The sequence below is a fragment of the Chiroxiphia lanceolata genome, chromosome 11 (assembly GCF_009829145.1).
Source record: "Chiroxiphia lanceolata isolate bChiLan1 chromosome 11, bChiLan1.pri, whole genome shotgun sequence".
Classification (NCBI taxonomy): Eukaryota; Metazoa; Chordata; class Aves; order Passeriformes; family Pipridae; genus Chiroxiphia; species Chiroxiphia lanceolata.
In genome coordinates, this window is record NC_045647.1 from 4122814 (window position 1) to 4145144 (window position 22331).

The following is a 22331-nucleotide window of genomic DNA, read 5'->3' on the forward strand; positions in this document are numbered from 1 at the left end:
TCACTGTCAGAAAGCACCCAGACTTCAGCCTTTCCTCTGAATCTTCCTGTGTTTCCCTCTTTAATGACAAAGCCATTTTAGCTCTACCTCTGCTAAAATTTCTGAAACGAGCACTGGTATTTATATGGTATGGTAAAATCGGTGTTTTAAAACAGTCAGCAAAAGGAAGTAGTGAATCACCCTGAGACAGAGAGGGCTCTGTTTACTGGTCGTTCACTGCTGTTTACTGGCATTTCTGGTTTTTTTTCATGCCCTTTGTGCTGGGGCTGAGCCCCAGATCCTGGCACAGGGACCCCGGCTGGGCAGGGAGCAGGCTCCGGGCAGGTGCGCCGTGGGCAGGCACGCAGGCTCACACTGCATGTCTCACAGATGGAGGATCCATTTTTTTTCTCTGGATGATTTGTTCCAATGGTTAATCATCCTCACACAAACACGGGATTATTTTTTTTTAATGACATGCCAGTAAATAACATTCAGAAACTTTAGGACGGGCTTTCTCTTCACCAGGCCATCTCTTGATTTCTGCCTACACTATTAGTGCCATGATGACTGCCTAAAATTAGCTGGGACTTCACAGCTTCCCTGTGCCCTTGCAAGACTAGCTTTGAACTTGAAAGCCTCCTACACAAAGTGCTTTGTGCTATCAACCTGGTCACGGTAGACGTGAAAAATGCAGCACTGAAGACAGTGGCCTTCCAATAAATACATCCACAGTACAACCATGCATGACTCAAGATCAAAGACAGAGTGCAAGTACTGAGGTCATTAAACATGAATAGAAATACAGAAATGCAACAGCTTGCATGAAAGGCTGAGCTTGACTTTAAAGTTAAGTGATGAAAGCTTGTGTAGTCAGCGATTGTTCACCCGTGATAATGCTCTGCTTTTGCCACCAGTAGTTCTGTGTGGTACAAAGGTGAGTGAGAATAATTAATCATTCTTTGGACAAAGTACTGAGGTGTGGGGCAGTTAATGAATTCTACCAAGTGAAAACAGGCTCAGAGATGCTCAGCATCAGCAGCTCTAGGGAAAGTCAGAGTGCCACAGATGTCAAGTTGGAAAGTCAGCTCCTTATTGCCAGTTCTACAACCAACAGATGAGTAAGGATTTACCCCACACAAGGTCCTTTTTGAATTACATGGCATCAGAGGTCACCGGCATAAAAGAGGTTTGGGGTAAGATGTCCCTTGTAACAGCCCTAGCCCAGCATGACCCTGCACCAGCTTTTAGGAGACTGTCTTCACTGATGGTCTTTCTCTGATGGCTCCATTTCTTCAGCATGTCATATACTTCATAATATTGCGAAGCATAAGAATATGATAGCATGGGAAATGCTTCCTGGTTCCTATCATAATAGAATTAATTGTAGCCTGTGCAGTGTTTTGAGCAACTACAAAGGAAGCTGTGCTAAAAAAAGAGGGAACCTCTATTAGAAAAGAGCCCCCCTGCCATGTTTCTAATAATTTTTTGATTTGCAGCATAACTATCTAATAAGGTTTCTGGGGTATTCTGATACTGCACAGAATGATCCAATCTGCAGCCTAAGTTAATGAGGTGATACTTAACATCACATTCCGACAATACGTGTCTGTTGTTCTCTCTGGAGCCGCTTCCCTCAGGGTGGTTTCTTGGCAATTCTGAGCAAGTGCAGGTGCCTCCAAGGAGCAAGGTGACTGTGCTTAACCACGTGGGGTAAGTGGCAGAGGTCCAGCCAAACTCCATGCACACTTTTCTGGGAAGAGAGGGAAAATGCCAGCTTTGTTCTCCTCTGAGCTCTACACAATGTGTCCCAGGGCAGTCCCACAGCATATGGCAGAGAAGCCTTCTGGAGATATAGCTGTATCACATCCAGATAGAGCCCCAGGAAACAACTGTTGCTATCAGACTACGCCAAATTCCTGCCCTTTTCCTCAAAGCTACATGCTTCACACCATCCTGGGAGGCAGCTTTGCCTCCCCTGGTGCAGACCTGGTACTGGAAAAGCAAAGGATGACAGCCTGTGGGCTATGCATCCCCTGCTCATCCTTCATCTCTAGCGCGACCACTGAATGAGACCTTTACCCAACAAGATAATTTGGCTGCAGCCACATATTTCAGCTTCTTTCCTAGCAAACTCATCCCAAATCCAACAGCAGAGCTAGAAGCACCCCAGAGTACTCCAGGCACTGAGAGCTGTAAATCAGATCATTATAGCCACTAGCTGGGATTTCAGACCAGTGTAATTTTTCAAGCTGGCCTGACACTAAAGTTTATACTGAAAACTTCCACTGACTTCGAGACTTTGACTGGAAATGTTTGTAAGGAATGTGTTAAATACCTGGTGAATGAAGATGCCAGCAGCGATCACGGTTTCTCCAGAGCAGCTCTCGGCACAACTGCAATTCCTCACCACAGATATGCAGAAGCAGCATGCTGTGACCTCTGAGCCAGACTGTGAAGAATCTCTGGGGGAGATGATGTTGGTATTTCCTGTGATACTCAGCACTCGTGGTGCCCAGAATATGGAAAACTATGATGCATCAGCCTGGAGGGGCAGTGAGAAGACTCAATCTATGTTCTAGTCAAGCACAGGTCGATGGAAGAGCTGGGAAGGTCTCACTGATGTACAGCCCACCAAACCTTCCAAGTACCTTGTGTTTTAGTCAGTGGGGACGGGGAGAGGGGTTCAGACCAACTCACTTTTTCCAAGTGAGCCTAGGACTTGCACAAGCTGCAAGAGCTTCTCCCATAGACATGAGAGGTAATTATTAACACCCAGCTCTCACTGAGTCTGGGCCATTGCACTTCTGAGTGAGACTAGCAGCACTCTGGCTTTTGGGATAGGGAGGTTTACAGCCACACCTCACAGGTCCCAAGAGCAGCAGTGATGGTTCCCTGTGCTAAGCCCATAGTCCCCAACATTATTTCTCTAATTTTTTTTAAATCCAGAACAGGTTTTCCTCCTCTCCAACACCCCTTCTCTGATCTTGGTCAAAGCATTTAATCTCTGTGACCCACTTTCCCCATATGCAGGCTAAAGGCTGCTGTGAGGAGATGTTAGTGCTGTGCTTTGGAAATGCTACTTTTTTTTTTTTTTTGCAACTTTCTTACATTTTCTCAGATTTCAGAAGGAATACTTATTCTCTGGTGTCTCTCCAGCCTTTTCTGGTTTTTCCTACTTTCTTGGTGCACGCTCAGCCAGTGAAGTGGTGTTTGTTGGTGTGCTGGCACCCAGTACTGTTTAATTTTCTGTGTATGTCTTTGATATTTAGTTTCACATCTTCTGGAATTAAGCCCTATTGTACAACACCCATCTAAACCCTGCATTAAAGCCACTGGAGTTCCTTCTCTTTTGTACTACCGTGGCCAGGATCATAATCTGACTGACACTACAAGTACCTAAAGTATAAAATTAACTTCAAACATTAACTTCAAACAGCACTGATTTTGCCCTCAGAGTACATCAGAAGTCCTAAGACAGCCCTGGAAGCTGTGTGCAAGATAAAGGCAGGGTATACAGATATTCTTTTTAACCTTTTTTGTATTCTTTTGTTGTAGCAAGGTTGGGTCTGGCTGCCACTGATGGGTGATAGCAAAGCATCCATTATCTTCAGTAGGTAAGAACCAGCTCACCCACCTAGTGAGGGCATCACTGAGCTGGGGGATGCCTCTGCACAGAGACTGGCATTCAACAGAGCAGCAGTTGTGTAAGCCAACTCTAAATAAAACCATCAGGTCACCCAAAGGTGAGTTTTCATCCCCCACATATATGACTGACTCTATAACTTGTGCTTAATTTTCCTAGAAGTGAAAAATCTGGTCCTTGCAGCTTTTAAGGAGGTTTTAAAATAACTATTTTCCCATCTCTGTGGTTTAAATAGAATCATAACCATACTACTTATAGCCTGGAAGAGAGAGAGGATGCCAAAATATCATACTTTTAATAGAGTAAGAAAATATTAGCTTCAGTAGCAGCATGATTAAGAAAAAGATGGCAAGATTTGGGTTAGAGATCACAGTTCTAGGCCCCTGCACAGGAAGCTTCTTAAGGAAATATGACTCTGCAAAAGTTGGAACCATGCAGAAAAGACCTAACAGTAAACCAGGCATGTAAAGTATATACTTGGAACACAATTCCCAGTAACAGCATCCACGCTTTGCCTCACATTCTTTGTAACACAAAGAATGTAACCTCGTTACTCTCTAAGATTCACTAAGCTACGAGATGATATTGCAGGCTGAAAATATAATTAGCACTGATAACCAGCTGCTGCTGTGATCTGAAGTACGTGACAGCTCTCCTTCTGTACCCAGGTGCATTTTCAAACAGCTTTGGAAATGATCATTAAGTTTCCCTTTGTTTTCAAGACACCCCATCCATGGTCATATTTCTTAGCCCAGTTCTGGCAGCACTGGTACAGTTCCAGCTTCTACTGCAGGTATACCAAAAACTCAAATTCCAACCTTCTCTTCATGCACTGAAAGAAACATTGCCTCTCTGGTGGTCAAATCTGAGTTGGGAGTGGGAAGCAAGACTTAAAACCAAACTAGAAGCCCCACCTCATTTCATTCCCTGCCCAAATCTGAAGCTGCAGCTTTTGCCCTCTTCTGATCTTCCACACGTGTCTCTTCAGTCAGGACAACTATTTCTCAGTTGATGTCTACCAACTTTGGACTACTCTCTACAGAAATAATCATAGCATATGCAGATTTATTAATGTAAACTGAGGTTGTCCCTGTCATTTTCTGTGTGACTTGCTCCAGCATGTTTTTTAAATGTTACATGATCCATCAGAAAGGGAAGCAAATCCAGGACAGCTTCCTCTGAGACAGCTCAAATGTTGTCAGGATCCTGCCATCAGGCTACTGGTTAAAATACTTCCAGAGAAGTTTTTGTAGAACAATAGAGCAGGTTAAAATGCCCTGCTTAATTAATGTAAACTTCCCATTAAGAATACAGTTTAAAAGTGAGTATGGTATTAACTAAGCCACCATGTTAAAAAACTACTTTGCCAACTAAAATTAGTGATCCACAAATGCACAGTCTTTCCTGCCATTAACAGAATTTTGGTTTCAGTAGACACAAAGAATTGTGCTATTTAAACCTGTTGCCCATCATGAACTTAAGTCTTCTTAAAAATAGCTTTAGTCACTTTTATTGGTATAAACACCTAAATTGAGATCTAACAGCAAATAAGGATTGTGCTTGTCCATAATAACCTCAGCTGTGAAATCTACTCAGACACAAGACATACAACCTTCCACATACACAAGTTATTTGTCAGCAAAGCAGAATGCTGCCATTCTGAAACAATTACATACAGTAAAGGTTTTCAATATTTTATTAAAGAAAACAGTCAAAATGTACAAGTATTACCCAGGTTTGTAGATAACTTCCTATAAAGGCAGTAAAATATGAATTTCAATCTAGGTTTTAAAAACTGCTATAGTTGATTATTTTTAAAGTTGGTATTTTAAAATCACGTTTCACAAATAGTTCTGAAATATTACCAAATGAATAGTGCAACAAGAAAAATTGAAATTAGTTCTACACTGTTTGCATGTCAAGCAAAAGTTATAACTGCTTCAAATATTCAAACCATTTGAGAATGAATGAACCCAACAGCTCCCACCAAAACTGACTTCTGACCACATTAGGAACGTCCTCTTCTTGTTCTTCACTTAAAATCAAATAATAATAAAACAACACCTCTTGAGGTCATCAAAAATAATTTTAGTATAAAATTGTCTTGGCCCTTATCAAATATTACATGAGTAAAATTGTTAAGCCTTTATCAAAACAGACAGGAATAGGGAAACAAAAAAAATGTCATGGCCTTAATCCGTATCTGTTGGAATCATGTTTAGAAACATTAGAAGCAAGACCAGAAACTTGGAGCCCTGTTTTGTTTTTAAAAACCACACAATCACAAAGAAAAACAGCTTCTTACTGCCTAAGGTTTGGGGGTGTTCTGCTCAAGTACCTGTTCCCATAGACAGCAACTGGTTATGTTCTGAAGAGAGCATACGCAAAATATAGAAAAATAAATAAAATAGCTTCTTACAGCCTAAGGTTTGGGTGCTGGGTGGTGGTTTAGTATGTCCCCCACTCTCTTGAGATCATATGCAGAAACATGGAAAATTATATCCATCTTTCTTTTTTAGAAAGAGAAAAGCCCCCCTACATCCCAAAGCTCTTGAGATCACAAAGGATGGTGCCCTGGGTGCTCTGGATGCTTTGGCAGCACGGGAAGTGGGCTCGGAGACAGACCCTGAGCTCCTTGTTGAAGATGAAGCAGAGGATCGGGTTGACCCCTGCCTGGGCAAACGTCATCCAGACGGAGGTGGTCAGGTAGACCTGGGGGATGGAGCTGGCCTTAATGAAGACCCGCAGGTAGCAGGCCACAATGTAGGGGGACCAGAGCAGCAGAAAGAGCAAGGTGATCATGTAGAACATCTTGCAGAGCCTTTTCTCCATCTTAAACTCCTCCAGCACCAGCAGCCTCTTGATCTGGCTGTGGGTGGCCTGCCTGATGCCCACGAGGGTGGGCGGCGTGGGCCCCCTGCCAAAGCCAGCCGTCCAGTTTGCAGCTGCTTGGCCGGTGGCTCCTGGCCCATGGAAGGTCCAGTTCTGGCTGATGGCCGGGACCAGCTGGGCTGGCTTCATCTTGCGGTGGCCATGGATGAAGAAGAGCAGCTTGATGTAGACCAAGTGGGTGGCGGCGATGACGGCCGCCAGCATGAGCATGAAGCCCAGCGTGTCGTTGGCCTTGACGTAGCGGTGCTCGAAGATGCACTGTTCCTCCTCCCGGATGAACTTGTAGGTGCCCACGTCAAAGACGGGGGGAAAGGCCATGGCCATGGAGAGGGTCCACACCATGCACACCACAGCCAGGCAGGTCCAGCCCGTCATGCGCTTGGCGTAGAAGCGGTGGTGGGCGATGGCCATGTAGCGCGTGACCCCCACGCAGAAGAGCAGGAAGGCGGCGTGGAAGCAGAAGAGCACGGCCAGGAAGGCCAGCACCTTGCAGCTGAGGGGCCCGTGGGGCCAGGCGGCCCCGCTGCGCACCGACAGCATGACGAAGGGGAAGCAGGCGAGCGAGCGGAGCCCGTCGGCCAGGCAGAGGTCCAGCAGCAGGTAGTAGGGCGCGCGGTGCAGGTGCCGGTCCTTGAGGATGAGCCAGGCGAAGAGCACGTTGCCGGCCAGGCTGACGCAGAGGATCAGCCCCAGCGTGGCGAGCTTCAGCCCGGAGGCGCTCAGCAGGCCGCCGGCGCTGGGCAGGTGCGGGCTGCTGCTGCTCCCCAGCTCGCTGCTGTTCGCCATCGGGTCCTCCCTCCTCCTCCTCCTCCTCCTCCTCCTCCTCGTCCTCCTCGGCGCGGGCAGGGCCGGGGGCTCAGCGCCGCGGCAGCGCGCCGGGGCCGAGGGCCGCGCCGCCCGGCGCCCCCCTGCCCGCAGCCGCCGCCGCCGCGCTGCCGCCGCCGCCCCGGCGAGGCGGGGCGCTGCCGCCGCGCTCCCCGCGGGCCATGCGGCTCCCGCACCCGCGCTAGCTCCGCGCCCGCCGCCGCCGCCGCCCCGGGGGCATCGGGGATGAGCCGGGGGAGCCTCCCCTTACCGCCGGCAGCTGCTCCTCCGCGCCGGGCGAGGGGCCGGCCGAGCCTGCGCACAGCGGCGGCGGCTCTGCCCAGCTCCTGCCGAGGACAATGGGGTAAACCCCCCTCCTTCTCTCCCTCCTTCTTCCCTTCCCTCCTCCTCCTCCTGCTGCTCCTCCGTCCCTCCGCCCCCGCGCCCGCCCCCCGCGCAGCCCGGCCCCTGCGGAGCTGAGCCCGGCGCGCAGCGGCGCGGAGCGGCGCGGAGGTCCCGCTGCCGCAGCGGGGATGGGAGCGGAGCGGGGCTGGGCTGGGCTGGGCTGGGAGGAGCCCCCCGCCGCCGGACCCCCGCACCCCGCCCTTCTCCCGCCGGGGGCAGGTGCCGAGATGTGGCCCGAGGGGTGCGCTGGGGTGTCCGGCCACTGCGGCCATCCCGCGGACCCCCTGCGTCCCCTTCCCGCGGGCGGTGGTGATGCCATTCACAGCTGATGGAGCCGATTTGTCTCCACATGGGCGTGTCACAGGTGTATATGTGCCCGTATACACGCGTATTGGTACCCAGGGCACATGTGTTGGTCCAGTGTAGACACACATCAACGATATACCCATGTCACAATCCCCAGTGTTTTTTTGCTAGATTTACCCATGCTAAATGGCCATTTAACTTTCTGCTCGCAGGAGAGACAAGTCCAGCAGCACCTGTTGCAGCACAGCATCTGTGTGTGCAGTCCCTTGCAGGGCACGGTGGTTTGCAGGGAAAAGACGTTCACGGCAAACTCATGTAGCAAATGTTTCAGTGTGAACATTGAGGAAAAAGTGCTTCTGCAAGTCGGGAACCTTACATTTGGGTTCCTAATGGAGCCTGACATTTGGGGTCTGAGCAGGGTTCCTAAGAAGGTTGAACAGGATGCTCTCCCTGTTTCTGTGTTGCACAGGGGCTTACCAGCTCCCAGGCTCAGTTACACGGGACCTGTGGAGGGCGGGGCAGGTTTTTTGAGCTGGATAAAACACCTTTGACCCGACTAGCACAGAGCACCTGCTGATGCCCCTGTGCTGTTGGTGCAGGTTTATAACACACAGTTTAATGTAGGCCAGTGAGATGCAGATCCTTGTCCTCTCTCCCACTTTGTGTATGTAGGGCAAGGCCTCTCTGTGTGCCTTGTAAGGCACGCACCACCGCGCGGCCCTGGGCTCGCTGGAGATGCTAATGCAATTATCGTACTATTACTGAGTTTCCTTCATGGCCTCTTGTGAAGGACACGTCTGAAATCCTTTTTGAGCATTCTATTAAAAGCCATCAGTAAATTCAGCTTTATTCCAGAAACTGTAGCAATTAAATCATCTGCATTAGCCCCAAAAGCAAATGTTGGTGGAGCATCTTTTGAGTGGAACTTCCTGGCTGGTTTCAGAAAGCCTCTCTGTGTGGCAGGGGCCAGGCACTGACCCTGATTGTGCCACGAGAGCAGCTCTGCTGAACTGGCATTTAAACAGTGGTGAACCAAAACCAGACTTTGGGCCAAACATGTGTTTAGGGCAATGTGTATCACACACAGGACTTTATTTTCCCATGGATCTATTTTGTGTCTGTTATTTATTGCGGTGTTAAGAGAGCAAAGAAATCCTGAGAGGGGTTAAAAAAAAAAGGTGGTGGATAATTGAGGCTGCTTTTTGCTTCCAGCCAGTGCGTCTGAGCTGTTTTCAGTTGTTAGGTTTCTCATTTGCACCAAAGTTCTACTGTGACAGAGAATTGCCCACGGGTTGTTCAGTGCTTTGTGCAATTTTCCAGGCGTTTCTCACATCCGTGCAGTGACTGGAGTGCCGGGTGCACGGTGTCCCCTCGGCAGCCCCGGCACCTCTGTCGGGAGCGGTGTCTTTTTGGAGGAGCCGGGACACCACGTAGGTGCAGCTCGGGACTGCGCTAACAGGCTCTCCCATGGCAGGGTGCCAGCAGCCAAAGCGCTTTGCCAACCACGAGTACGAGGAGGATCAGTTGTCTTCGGAGGCGTGTGGCTTTTTGGAGGAGCAGAGGGGACCTTATGGCCCGTGTTAGCTCTGTGATCTCTGCCAACAAGCGAACAAAAGGGAATAGCACACCTGCTTCCCTCCTCCGTGCCTGCGGGAAGGGTTTCTCCTCTCCCTGAATGCTCGCCAGCGCAGCTGAGCTGGCTCAGGAGCTGCTGTAATTCACTGCTATCTTGCCAGGCCAGCAGCAAATTGCTAGCTCATCTTTCTTCCACCTGTAGTGAGAGGAGAGCCGGCAGGGAATGGTGTTTCATCTGTCTTCCCATGCCTGCTCCCCTGATGGGGCTACTATGTGGCACTATAGGAGGTGTGAGACTGGAATTTGGGACTGGCTGAGAACTGAGACACTAAAGGGACAGCCAGAAGGTATGGAGAAAATAAGGGGCAGGTGGGGGGTTAAGAGTCTTCATTATCAGCAGGCTCCTCACCTCCCAAAGGGTTAGATTGACATGGGTTTCACCCAGCCCTGGTTCCAGTCTCCCTGCCCCACCTGGGTGCCCCCACACAGGTAAGTGACCTCAAGCTGCTTCATGGCTTCTTTGCATCAGACCCATCAGGTTCAAACAAGTTCCTTGTCCAGGCTCAGTCTCAGTTTGGACATTAGGACAGTACCAGATTTACAGTATTTGACTAAAAAATGAGAACTAGGGTATTTTGCAACCTTTCTGCTGTTACAGAGTTGCTCAAAGAGCTCTTCCAGCCTGTAGGGACTGCGGTGCCTGAGGAGGTGCCTACCACTGAGAGTCAAAAGGAGCAGCAGGGATTGCCCTGACATCCCCATGGCAAAGCCTTTGTCCTTGGTGCTGCTTGGCTCTGCAGGATGCTGCAGGATGTACCCCTGGACATGGCACTGAAACATGGGGCTCCTGCCTCCAGTGCCTCTGCAGGGGCTGGAAACAGTGGGTGCACCCTGATTTGGGCACAGCCTGACAAAAGCCGGATCCATCACAGTAGTCATGAGGAACAGGTAATTCTCAGAGATTGTAATGAGTGTGTTAAGCTATTTTCCTTTCTCCCTTCAATCACTTTCACAAAACAAGTTTAACTAAGAGCTATTCTCTGCTTACAAAATGGTGCTGCACAAGCTAGATGGATTCCTCTGACCTTTCAGTGTGCTTTACTTGAATTGGCTGCCTCTTCATGTTCTCCTCTCGCTGCCTTGAACAGGAAAGACAGCTGAAATAGGGACTCTTACAGTAAATACTGTGGCATATTGCCTTCTTTCTATCAGTCACTGGTGCTTCCCCAAGCCTTAGGTATTTATTATTGGGGGTCTTATTTGTGTTCCTCTGTCTAGGAGCTCTGCATAATGTTTCTGGAAGGAGAAGTGTCCTGTACCCTTTTACTAGTGTAGTAGAAACCTGGTGTGATGTAAGGGAAGAAGCAGGAAATGTCTGGACATGCCTGAGGGACAATTTCAGAGCCCCGTCAGGCCTGAGATGCCACAGGGAAGCAGGACAGGTGAGAGCAGTCAGCCAAAGCAATTTTGCTGTCACAGATAATTCAGGCAAAGAAAAGTTTTCAGGCTTAGCAATCAAGGAGATGGAAAGGTCAGTCTGGAGCAAAAAGGGATAATGGAGGCTTGAGTCGGATCTGGCACAAAAAGATTTAGATCCTGCTTCCCAGCTTCCTGTAATTCCCAGACAGTTCTCCAGATGACATTCATTATTTGTGTTATCTTTGCACCTAACAGAGTGAGTCAGGGACCAGGGTGCTACATAAGCAAAACAAAAAGCTGTCCCTTTGCCAAGGGAACTTAAAATCCAACGGTGTGATGGGAGAGAGAGCTGATATGAACCCTGGAGAAGGAAGGGGGAGGATAAGTGAACCACGAGGCTGCAGCCTAGGGAATGCCAGTGGTGGATCAGTGGCTATCAGTCATCCCTGGAAGGGGAGGAGGGAGTGCCAGGAGATAATGAGGCCAGTTTGTGGGTGTTTACAAGGATCATGATAATACTTTGTGGCAATGACAGAACAGAAGATGACACATTAAGGTAATGTTTGGGCACTGGCTAAAACAGCATGAGAAGTTTTCAGTCTGCAAAATTTACAGTATTACCCAAAATAATTCCTCTGCACAGGAGCCATGCTTGCCCTCTGTAACCAGGGCACAGCCATGGTTCATGCCAATGAAATGAAGACAGATTTAAACCAATGCTGGAAAACCCCCACCCTACCTCTCGCTTGCAGAGGGTCCAGATGTCAGGTCAGGGATGGGGCACTGGGCACTGCCATCAGGCTGGGAAGGGCATGGGCCAGCAGAGCCTGGATCTGTGCTCAGCAGTGCACTAATGAAGCATTTTGGATGTGGTTTTGTTCACAGAATTATTAGCACAGTCGTACAAAATGTGCAGGTGACGCCACAGTGGATGGGAGTATTAATGTCACTGTTGGCTCCCAATTTCCTGGATGGCAGCAGAGGATCTGCAGATGAACACTCACAGAGCTGCATCTCTGTGGCAGAGAGGTATCTGACAGCCAGCGATCACATTTTTCAAGGGCTTATTCCTGGCTGTTTAATACTTCATATGCTCTCTTGCGGAGGGAGGAGAGAAGAACGGAGGAGTATATTTGGCACAGCAGGGAAGTGGACTCGGGTCTTTTCCATCCCTTAGTGCTGTGCTGTTGCAGAGGGAGAGAAAGCCTCCTTCCACAGCGGTACTAATCCTCCTCCACAGCGAGCTGAACGTTTTGAACTTGAACAACTCCTCTCATTTTTCCCCCATGTGATTGTGAGTCAGGCTGAGCTTCTCTATTCTTCTCCATAATTGAGTAGGAGATTATTTTGACTGGAAATAACCAGACACAGGTATCATGGCTGTGAATGCCTCCATGCATGCCACTTGCTAAAAGTTCTGTAGCCTTCTGCAAAGGGAGCTGGTCTTTAAAGATTTTGCTCAATGGAGAGGGAAGAAAAGCAGAGGGGAAGAATAGCTCCTTCCTGCTCACATCTGTCACTGGCTCTGCTAAACTTAACCTGCTGAATTGTTGGTGACATGCTGTTCTTCAGAAGCAGCTCCTTTGTGAAAGAACCTCCCCTGTGACACAGGGAATAGCCAGAGTGAGACAGGAAATATCCCTGACATGATGGCTTTCTACAGGAGCTTGTAGCTGCTATCCAGTCCCACAGCCATGCTGAGAAAGTTATGGAAAACCATTCCTCTAAAATCTCCAGGGGAACCTCCCCAGGCACAGATTTTCCTGTCCTTCTTTCCCGTCTCCATAGTTGTCTCTCCTGGGATGCAGGCCAACTGCTTGGGTTGCATTCCCACCCCTCTGCCCTGGAGGCAATGAGTGATGGAGGAGTGCAGGGCAAGGGAGAAGCAGATGCAATGTGAGGCCGTGTCAGGGCACGTGGCTTCCTCTGCTGCCATGGCAGGGGATGCTGCCAGATGCCGATTTTGGCTCTCGGTGGGTACCAGGGAGGCGGGTGCAGCCCCGTGGCAGAGCTGAGTTTTAGCTACACACACTCCTTCTAGCAAAGCCAGATAGTAAGGAGCATTTCATGAGATCAGGCTTTCTCCAGTTTATACATAAGTGGGATTGCTTCAGGCTATTGAACCAGCCTGCTGCAGACTAGTCAAGCCCAGAAGTTTTATCTGTGCTGTAGCAAACTCAAGCCACCGCTGTTCTGCCTGTGGATCTAGTGTCTCAGCTGCTTACCCAGGAGCTAATGAGCTTTTGGGGATACATGGGTGCTATAAACTCCTTAGGCCAAAGATAAGCAGCTTTTAGGAGCCTTTAGGAGCACTGCCAGCCTGTGGCTCTGCTGCTGCGGTGCTTCTCAGGCAGGAGTTCTTGGTTAGCAGGAGGGGCTACAAAGTCTTGAAATAAGTGTGTACCTAATTACATGTGTGTACATGCATGTGCTGCAGCTGTCTCCTCAGGTTGAGGCTAAACCTGGCAGCAGGACAAGCAGGCAACAACAGGTTTTACACACTGTGTTGTCACATCTCCCTGCTCGAGTGACTTCAGCCCTCACAAATGACCTTCCCTGCACAGGGGCTGCGCTGTCTCATCAGCCCAGGATGAATCCATCACCCTCATCACGGCAAAATGGCCTTTGGCCATTCCCAACAGGAAATTCACCGTGGACAGCGTGGGTAGCTTCGGAACAAAAGGTGGCTGGGCTGATCATGAAACAACTTATTTCCATTGCTATCCTTTCTCTGCTTTTGGATAGATCTACTGTGAATGCCTGCCTAGAAAATTCACTGGGTAAAAAAAAAAAAAAGAAAAGAGGTAACGCACAACTGAAAGTTCTTTTTCAAAGCCACCGTGAAAGCAGTTTTTTATTTCCTTGGTATGAATTCAGCCCTTGCTGTTCTCCACTTGCTGTCTGAAGTGTCTGCCATCAAAAGCAATCCTGCTGCAACTGACCAACAGGCTCAGGTTTCTACTCCTACTAAATGCTGAAGAGAGCCTTCAAATCAAAGCAGCTTGGCTAGTCAAAGCATCTCCATCTTTATTGTGTATTTTACTCCCCCCCCCATTTTACATATTTACATACAGGTATAAATCAACCCAACAGCTCTCTTTCAAGGCATAATTAGCAATAGAATTTCGTATTCAAATTTTTGTTTAGTTGCTCTCCTTGGGGCAGTTTTGGAATTAATCTAGTCACCAGGGAAAGTTATGTGAGGTCCTGGAAGTAGCTTCTGATACCATCTTTTAACTTCAGTAAATAAAATCTGAAAGCCCATTTCTTTGCTGCTCTATTGTCCTATATATTTATTACCTTGTTGATTTACACCTGTGCACAGCCTATATGAAGCCAGAACTACTCCCTTATTTTGGCACTCTGTGCAAATGGATATCCCTTCCTTGCCTATGGCCCCTTCCCCCCTCACAGCTGGTGGAACTGAAAGGATGAGCAATGTAAAAACCTTCAGTGTGACTAAAACTGTGAGATTTAACAGTATCAGAGAGCCCATGAACACTCGAATGCTAAATTCTCAGTTAAACGGGTGTTGTCTGTTGAGATAAAGCCCTTCCTGAGCTGTTGGAGCAGGATGATAATTTGGCAGCGTGTTCCCATGACCAGGAGCAGCAGTTCAGAGGTCAGCTCAAGGCTGGAGCAGTACAGACAGTTCAGTGCCATGCCTGGAATTCAAATCCAGCCATCACCAGATTCATGGTCACGGGCTGAAAGTCTCTAACTAACCCTTCTGTGTTTAAATTACCTTCTTCAACAAAGGCATTCTCTCGTCGTTTAACTTTGAACTAGAGAAATAGCACATTAAAAGGTTTTGCAGTTTAAAAGTGTTGGTGGGTCTCAACCAACTTTGTGGGCTAAGTAAAGCGTGAGAAGCATTCTACTCTGTGCTACCCTATCAACTGAGCTTTTGAGGCAGACTGATGAAAAGGAATCTACTCTTTTAATAGTGCTTTCTCTCTGGTAAAAGGTCTTGCTAATTTACTGAAGCTTGGAATAACAGATAAAAACTGTATGAAAAGCTGTGGTGTAGTTTGGAGCTGAGTGAAAATTGTGACCAAAACCTGAGTCTGCCCAAACCCTGAGTTAAATGCCAAAATGCCCCAGGATTCCTTGTATCATCATGCAAGTTAAGGGTAAGAGCTTAATTGTTTGGGATGGGGTTGGGTTTATTCTCAATTGTTCTTTTTGTGCCAAGGGTTTTTCTTTGGAAGGGTTGGGTCACTTCATTTTTTATTTATTTGGCCTTTTGCCCTTGCATTTTATCTAATAAAGTTCACTTCAGCAATGCAGGATTGATGAGGAAAAACCTTCCAGAGCTGTGTTAAACCTGAAGTCTTCATACATGAGAGCAGCAGGGCCTGAGCTTTTAGGAAGATCCAACAGGATTTCACGTTTTTTGTGATCTTGAAAATATTTGTCGTGGTTAAATAAAAACAAAGCTTAGGGAAAAAGAGGACACTGGCTACATGCATAGTACAAAAGCCTTGTAGAAAGCCTCTGGATATCATTTGAATGCCACTTGATTTACCTTCACAGTAAGGACATGATGACTAGGGGGATCATAGAGAGCTCTATGAGTTTGATCCATACAATAAGTGAGCTCAGCCTGCGAAACAAACCTCATCTGCCAAATTGTGAAGGGCCATTTCCAGCTTTTTTCTTGAAGGAGGGACCCGGCTCTGCTACTGAATGAATGAATAAAGTGGGAATTTTTATGATGATTTCAAAGGAAGCTAAATTGAGCTGCATGAAAAGGGAGCACTAGCATGCAATGCTGCACTTCTTTTTTTCTTATTAATGTGACTAATTAAATGTTTGTATTTTTTAAGCACTAACTGTTTTTTTGATGGTCGTTTAGAGACTTTGAGAAAGTCAATAATTTTGATGAAATAGGACTGTAGACTCCAGAACAAAGTCCACATGGAATCCGTGATGTTGCTAGGATACAGCTATTAGTATTTTCAGTGGCTAGGGTATTTTTTGGTATGGTTTTTTTTTTAATAGAGTCAGCCTAACCTCTTACAAACAGCAGAAGAATACGTGACTGCCTGATCCCATTTACACAACGCTCCCTCAGCTTACAGTAACTAAGCCAAACTTGACCCTTTAATATCAGCCACTTTTATTTGTGAAGAAGAAACACAAAGAGCAACTTTGACCCAAATCTTGGGGTTTTTTTTAATGGATGTGCAGGATTTTCTCCCTGTGGGTATTCCATTGCTGAAGTCTCCCTCTAGTGGTTTATTTCCAGAGGGGCCCTTGGCTTTGCTGGCTTGGACAGGTCCCAGATTTGATGGTGTGATGCAGAAAGTGGAATGACCCCTATGAGCTGAACTGTAGAGCTCGTAATTTTTAAGAGATGAGCATAAAGCCTATAAAATACTATTTTCTCTGGGGTTTATATTTTAGAATTTATTTTTTACAATATAGGTAATAGTTGAGGGTTTCCCTCCCAGGCTCACTCTGTGTTATGGACTAACATGGTTTGCTCAGCCTGTAGGATGTGACTCTGGCACGTTGTTTCCTTCAGCTGTGTACTGGGATGCCTGTAAAAAAAAAAGATCAGTATTTAAGCTCATGTTCCACATCAAAGCCAATGCCAGATGTGATGCCAATAACATTATAACACAGAAGAGCATTAAAGATGGTGCTATTTTGGGATCCCCATGTTTGGGGAAGCAATAGCTAAGTGGAACACTCTGCAGATATTTTACTGAAAAACCAAGAAAAGCAAGCTCTCTGGAGTTTGTTTCCAACATATAACTTAACTTTGAGGTTTGTTAGGTTTCTTGCATTTATGCCCCTGACCTCACCTTTGCTGGGCATCCTTTAGCACCTTAGGTAGTCCCAGTGCCTTCAAAGGGTGGGGAACAGGGAGGGATGAAAGCAGAAGCCGAGTATCCAAAGCTAAGTAGGAAATTCAAGTCTCCTAATACCCGATGCACGTATTGAGTGTTGGGTTAGGCCAGTTCAGCTCCCTAAAGATGGCTAAGTAAAGGAAAAAGATCTAATCTAAAGCATGATGAAGTCAATCCATGTCTTTATTTAACTGTAAAGGGCTTTGGATGAGGCTCAGCCTTCCTTTACAAGTGGTGGTAACCAGAGAGAGCTGTGATTCTGGAATGCATCAAGAATCCTGGGAAGACTGGTGTATTTCCAACTTGTACATTAACCTGAGGAAGGTAGAGGACTGGTACTGAATTCTTCATGTTCACATCTGGCAGAATTCCATCCTGTGATTTGCTTTTTTGCATACCAGAGGAGCAATTTGGCCTTGTTTTTTTCTTTATAAACTGTAATAGAAAGCTCGGAGAAATTTAGAATAACCTGCCCCAGAGGTTAGCAAGCTCCCATTCCATTTTTCCATGCCTTTGGACCTGGAGGCTGTGAGATGCCATCACCTTCCCGTGAAGCATTTTACAGTATGTTCAGTTATGTAACAACTTTCAAGGGTAAGGTTTTACTTTTGTTTGACTTATACTTACTGCTCAGCTTCTATTGGGCAATCAGGAATCTTGATCCCTTGGGAGACTGCTTAAACCACCCTCCTTTGGACTCTGCTTCATAAAAGCTGCACAGTGTTTCCCATGAGGGTGATTTTGGAGCCAATTTTGTATTTCATTTTTGTTTTCGCTCTTCAGGATAAAGTTTCTACACAGCATCCTGGCCAAAGATGATTTGATTTTGGTTTATAGCTTGAGCAAGAATGATTCCATCTATTTTGTTTATATTAAGAAAAATATGCATTTACTCCTGGGATACATAACAAAATTCTTGCACTTTTTAACAGCTCCACAGCTAAAAAAGCAGAGGTACAAATTTAGTATGCACGTGTCCTCTCTGAGATTTGTTCTGGCATCAGTCACCAACAGTAAGTTAATGGGATTCCTGTGTTTACAAGGAGGTCATGGATGCCTATGGGATGCCCACAAACACATGAACTGGCTTTACTTTTATGTAATTGTATAGATTTTTTTTTTTTTCAGACTTTCACAATGCATATGTAGGAACTTTTTTAGTGGAGGAGGAAAGGATCTGGTTAACAGCATTTCTTTTCGGACTCGTTATGGATGGTTATGTCAGTTGTAGAAGCTAAGGAAAGATTCCTCTGCTTGTTTGACTCGGGCAGGTTCATGCCTTTGAAGGAAGGCTTCTGTGAATGGGAGCTTGCAGGGACCAGCTGTGTGAGGAGCCCCTCCTGTGGAGCAGTGCTTGGTACTGTGTGGAAAACCACCTGTCCCAGGCAGGACTGGACACAAGCCTGCGAGAAAAACAGGGGCAGCGAGCCAGTTTGTTTTTAACAAAACAAAGTTATGCAATATCATTTAGTTCTGACATGTTCCCAATATGCAGCAAATGAAGAACTCACTAAATACAGTATATCTCTGGCCATATCATTTGAATATAACTTGTTTCCATGACAACCTCTGCTTAACAGCTTGGCTGATATGAAATCATTCCTAGATGAGGGAGCTTTTGCCAAAAGCATTGGGATTCAACACTTTATTATCGTGTTTTAGGGTTTAAAAAACATTTATTTAAGCCTCTGGAAGCAAATATCAACTAGAATCCCTTCATCTTCACCTCTGCTTCAGCTCTCGGTTGTTCAGTTTATCTTCCTGGGAACCTCTCAGGAACAGCTCCTGTGTTACTTAATATGCTTCTGAAGTCCCAGGCAGTGTTTCAAGAGCAAGTGATCGTGACACCAGCATTTGGTAGAGAAATTACATTTCATGGCTGTTGGCTCGGGATGTGAAGCAGCAGCAGCAGCAGCAGCAGCAGCAGCTGGGCACAGCAGCCAAAGCTTGTGCTCCAGCCATCCCTCAAGTCCAGGAAGGTTTATGTTCCAGCTAACTCAGTCTCAGAGTGAAAAAGAGGAGCTTTGGCTGGAGAGAGGTCCAGCCCAACCTTTCACAGCACTCATTTTGTATCAGGAGCACTGAACAAACCCAGGTTATCTCAGATGTTTTCTAAGGTGTGGTGCCTGTCGCCTCGGACATAGCTGTGGAACGCTTCCAGGGTGGAAATGCAGTAGGACTGCTCATACGGTGCTTGTTCCCTTCCTCCCTTCCAGGTGCTACACTGCATTAGAATATAGCTAAAATAAGCCTAATGCTTTCCTAATATTTAGAATATAGCTAAAATAAGCCTAATGCTTTCCTAATATTTCTCATGTACGCAGGCACTCCAGTTGCCACAGTGATGGTGCACAACTCTCAGCAGGGGAAAGGAGGGTCCTGATGGTTTTAAGAGGCAATGTGTCCCCTCTAAACACCACTGTATCATAGCAGGGGGATTTCCTGCACTAGCTGGGGCAGGGAATATTGGAAAATCTCCTGGAATAGGCAAATAATGTTTCAAGCACATGTAATGTACCCATTGCTGTCAAGATTTTGGGATCAGCAAGGATTGTAAAAATAGGGATTTAAATCTCAAGTAAAAGCATGGAAGGAGGTATGAAGTATTCATTGTTTCTTCTGGCTGTAATGTACCTTCTTCAGCTCTAATAAGCATAGCATGGAGTGGTTTGGGCCTTTGTGTGGCAAAAAGGCTCAGGTGCCTGAAACTGGGTGCAGGCAAACAGTGCTGAGAGCACACAGAATGGGGCAGAACAGTATTCCCCACTCCAAGTTGGTTTTTTTTCCTTCCCAGTTGCTACCTGGGAAAATTTCAGCTGTTACCCATCAGAAATTAGCTGAGTTAATCTACTGGCTGAGTCCTGCTCTCCTCCCCACAATCCTGCTTTATAAGGCCTTAGCAGAAAACTATCTGTTTCCCTGGAGAACTCTGCAAGCAAAAGGAGGATGTGGCTGGGAGAAGGTGTAAGGAATGGAGCCACAAGCCCCTTCCCTGGTGGTGAGCTTTAAGCAACTAATCTCTGCACCATCTTGTAGCACAGGGCTGAACTGTAACACTTTGTTTCTGGTAAAGCTGCTTGAGAAGATACAGGAGGCACCACTAAAAGCACAGGAGGCACCACTAGGGTTTCCTTACAAAGGAACATTTCAAATAGATGGCAAATATCAATAAAATACATTTTTAATTAAAGCCTTACAAATACCTTTCCGAAAGTGGTAATAACTTGCTGGGATTTTTAATCTCTGAACTGATTTCTCTCAAGGTGTGCTGGCAGTGCGAGGTAGCTGAGCAGAATCAGGATGCTGCGCTCGTGATCATTTTTCCTTGCGAGATCCATCTCGGGAGACTCGTCCTTGCCTCTGTGTCACGACTTAGAAATCTCTGTAGGCAAAGGATGCGCTAATTCCATGCATCCTGTAATTGCCCTTCCTCCACAGCCAAATTAATTTACTGTTAGTTGAGATTCCCACAGTGTTCCTTGTGCCACTGTGAAGCCTGGTATTTACCGATGTAAATAAGGAATAAACGGAGGCTTTACATGTCTCATTTGGAATAATGATACAGGCTGTGCTGCCTGGCTCTCACTCCGTGTCTCAGAGGTGTGGGGGTTGTACTTTTATATTGTTCCTTGCAGCTCAGGTTGTTTATAACATGATGATTTGTTTTCAGCCTGAGCTATAATGTTTTAACTGATGAGCAGCTCCCTCCTAATGGAATCTGGAGGTTTTCGCTGAAGTATGTGGTTCCCATCAGAGGCAGGTGCTGGATTCAAAGTTAGTTTTTGTAATACAGCCTAGTGAGTTAGGCCTTACTTCCACAGTGATGCTGCTGCATATCCAAAATGTGATACTTTGTTGGCAACCTCAGCAGAGGACACCAAAATATGTTGGGCGTGGAGACTGTCATTGGCAGTCACGGAGGCAAGATGTGGCCCTTTGAGGTCGTAAGAAATTAGCACTCTCCTCCTGTCTTCTCCAGCTCTTCTGAGAAAATCTGTGCCTAGATACAGCCATTTATTGTAGGGGTTTTCTTCAGGATTAACATTTTTGGTGGGCTCACCATTAAAACAGAGAGAAAATGCTCGGAGCGGACATAGCAATGAATTTTTAGATTCCAAGCTCTCCCAAATGGTCATTATCTTGCCTTCTATTTAAAGAGGAATAAATTAAATTGCATGAGATGGTGCAACTGGTTTTCCAGATCTTATTTAATTTAGATTAGCGGCTTGCATTTTCCATCTGGACAACATAATCATTAACTTTTTGTGTTTCTTTATTGTCACTGTGCAGACTGCTTTTTATGGATGATCTTTGCCCTTTCCTACAGTTAGATTTTTATTTCTTTAAAGGAGTGTGTCCTTATTGATTTTTCCTATAGGATGAAGTATATATAAAATTATTCATCCTACTAAATGTGCTTGCAAGGCAATCTGTGATTCATGGTCTTTGATCCTGCTATCACTTATGTGAGTGTTTAACTTTATGTGAGTGTTTACTACTTTACTACACAATAGGAAGAATCTTAATTTTAAAAATACTATTATAAAAATAACGTGAGGGGTTTTTTTGCTCGTGTCCATGTTGGATTTGTGAGGAACATCTCCCTATAAAACCAAATATATAAATTAAATGGGCTGTAGAGAAGATGAGAAGACAGAAATATTATCCCCCCCAAAGTCTGGAAAGGTTCGTTTTTGCGCTGTCTCCATCCATGGTCAGTTTGCACAGCAGCCATCCCTCCATTATGTGAACGTGCAAAGGTTTTGCGTCCTAAACCTTGGGTTCTCAGAGAGATTCAGTGTTTTGGTCAGTGTTGCCAAGCCAAACTGAGCACGACGGTTAATTTGCTTAAAAAGGCAGCCCCAGAGACGCATCAGGTCTGCGATGTGCCCTGTGCCTGTGCAGAGAAGGAGCTGCCAGCAGCGGTGCAGGACAGGGGGGCTTTGGGTACCCTGTCTGCCCCGACGGGGGCTTTGGGTACCCTGTCTGCCCCAGCGCCTCGTGGCCGTGGGTCCTCGTAAAGGTCTAAGGAAGCAGATCGGCGATTCCCCTCCCAGAGGAGAGGCAGTGACCGGGAGAGTGCATGTCCTGGGTCAGGGCCCCTTTGGGGAGCCACCCGTGCTCTCCAATGGGCCCTTGGGCACGTCCATCGCTGTCACCATCAGCGCGGCTCCCTCTCCCCCTTCCCCATGCCGTCCGTCTGTCCTTCCCGTCGCACCCTTGCCCCGCTTCTCTGTCCCTCTCCTGCCCCTGTTCCAAGCCCGAGTCCCGCTCGCCCCCTCCCCGTCCCTCCTCGCCGTCCCTTGTCCCCTCCCCGCGCCCGTCCCGCCCCTCGCCCCCCCGCCCGCCCGGGTTGATGGCGCTCAGCCCCCCCGAGCAGGAGGCGCCGGGGCTACCGGGGCTACCGCTCCACTCGCCATGGACCTTCTGGCTGGACAAGTGAGTGG

At 46.9% G+C, this 22331-nt stretch overlaps 2 protein-coding genes across 4 annotated transcripts in view; one reads left to right on the plus strand and one right to left on the minus strand.

The window, feature by feature from the left end:
- Positions 1 to 5121: 5121 nt before the first annotated feature.
- GPR27 (G protein-coupled receptor 27) lies at positions 5122 to 7334 on the minus strand. Its single transcript, XM_032699329.1, has one exon. The coding sequence runs from the start codon at positions 7301 to 7303 to the stop codon at positions 6161 to 6163; it is 1143 nt and encodes a 380-aa protein (XP_032555220.1). The 5' UTR covers positions 7304 to 7334; the 3' UTR covers positions 5122 to 6160.
- Positions 7060 to 22331, plus strand: part of EIF4E3 (eukaryotic translation initiation factor 4E family member 3) — a 33803-nt gene continuing 18531 nt past the window's right edge. Inside the window, exon 1 of one of the 3 annotated variants that reach the window (XM_032699332.1) lies at positions 7060 to 7117. Coding sequence is in view for 1 of the 3 variants with exons in the window: in XM_032699331.1 (XP_032555222.1) it covers positions 22241 to 22323 (83 nt within the window). In the remaining 2 variants the exon portion in view is untranslated. Of the gene's footprint in view, positions 7118 to 7219; positions 7262 to 22236; positions 22324 to 22331 lie in introns of those variants that run through there. The other 2 variants (XM_032699330.1, XM_032699331.1) reach the window with 2 other exon arrangements.

Excerpts from the sequence above, each read along its gene's own strand:
- GPR27 (XM_032699329.1), bottom strand. The coding sequence starts at position 7,303 with ATGGCGAACAGCAGCGAGCTGGGGAGCAGCAGCAGCCCGCACCTGCCC.